Below are 1,217 nucleotides of genomic sequence, written 5' to 3'. Positions count from 1 at the left end.
CCAGAGTGGGTACTGCGTGGCCAGTGTTGGGAGGGGACAGGTGGGCTCACACCCACCTGAGTCCAGCACATGATTGTTGCGGAGGTCCAGGATCTGCAAGGAGCAGTTGAACTTGAGCAGGTTGCCCAGCTGAGCCGAGTCCTGCAGGCCGTTAAGCTTGTTGTCGGCCAGGTACAGCTCCCGGAGATTCATGTTCATCTTCAAGGCCGTGGCTGCAGGGGCCAGCGGTGACTGGGCAGGCCACTCCCCAAAGGCCCTGCCAGGGGAACCAGGCCCCCGCCCACCCTCCTGGGACTCACCAAGCAGCATGAGGGGCCGCCCTGACAGGCTGGCATTCTCCAGGTGCAGCACAGCCAGGCTGCTGCGGATACGCAGGGCGCGGGCCACAAAGGGCGCTGAGTGGTCCAGCAGGGGTGTGTTGCGGGCGTCCAGGTACTGCAGGCAGCTTGTCTGCGGGGTGCAGTGCACGGTAGGGGCAGGGTCAGGCCTGGCCCCACCCCATGGTCCCATGGGTGAGAGGTAGGCTGGTGTGGCAGGGAGCACCCCCGGCCAGCCCCACTCTCTCTCAGATCTGGCATCCCTGTATGTGAAGTGGGGACAGGCAGGTGAAGGAGAAGGAAACAAATGCCTTGTAGGGAGAGAAGGGGCGAGGGAGCACCTGGTGGGATGGGGCACCTCTTTTCGGCATGGGGTCAAGGGAGAGAGAACAGCTTCTTCCCCAATATCACTGCTTCCCACTGGCCCAGAAGCTGGGGCCCAAGATCCCGGGAGCCCACACCCTGAGGCTCATGTAATGGGACCTAAGAGCTGGGTGTCCTGGAACAGCACCCTGATCCCCTATGCCCGAGCTGCCCCATAGAGATCGAGAGGGTGGTATCCACCTTGCGCATCATGTGGGCAGCAGCCTGCCAGCCGCGGGTGCCGATGTGCTTGTTGAAGGAGATGTTGAGGTGGGTGGCTGACTCATAGTACTCGATCATATCAAAGAGGGCTGAGGCACCCTGTGGGCAGGCGATTGAGGGGAAAGTCAGCCTCAGGTCCAGGCTATACTGGGGGAGGCCTGTGGCCACAACACAGTGTCCTACAGAGACGAGGGTCCCCGGGGAGCGGGAGAAGGGCGAGTGCAGACAGGGAACCTCCCCAGGAGGTGAGGCTGATGCATCTGCGCCTGGATCCAGCTGCACCTGCAGCACAATGCCACCTGGGCCTCTGGGTCA

The 1,217-nt window shown here is 62.7% G+C and overlaps 1 protein-coding gene across 1 annotated transcript; it reads right to left on the bottom strand.

Moving 5' to 3' along the window:
- Positions 1–56: 56 nt before the first annotated feature.
- Positions 57–1,081, bottom strand: LOC111819457 (protein phosphatase 1 regulatory subunit 37-like; the record flags this gene model as incomplete). Its single annotated transcript, XM_023725903.1, has 2 exons — positions 57–450; positions 882–1,081. Coding segments are annotated over 2 exons (594 nt in total), but the record flags the coding sequence as incomplete, so codon positions are not given.
- Positions 1,082–1,217: the final 136 nt, after the last annotated feature.

The sequence above is a fragment of the Trichechus manatus genome, unplaced genomic scaffold (genome assembly GCF_000243295.1).
Source record: "Trichechus manatus latirostris isolate Lorelei unplaced genomic scaffold, TriManLat1.0 scaffold05780, whole genome shotgun sequence".
In the NCBI taxonomy this organism is placed as follows: Eukaryota; Metazoa; Chordata; class Mammalia; order Sirenia; family Trichechidae; genus Trichechus; species Trichechus manatus.
This window is presented reverse-complemented; position numbering and strand designations above follow the sequence as displayed.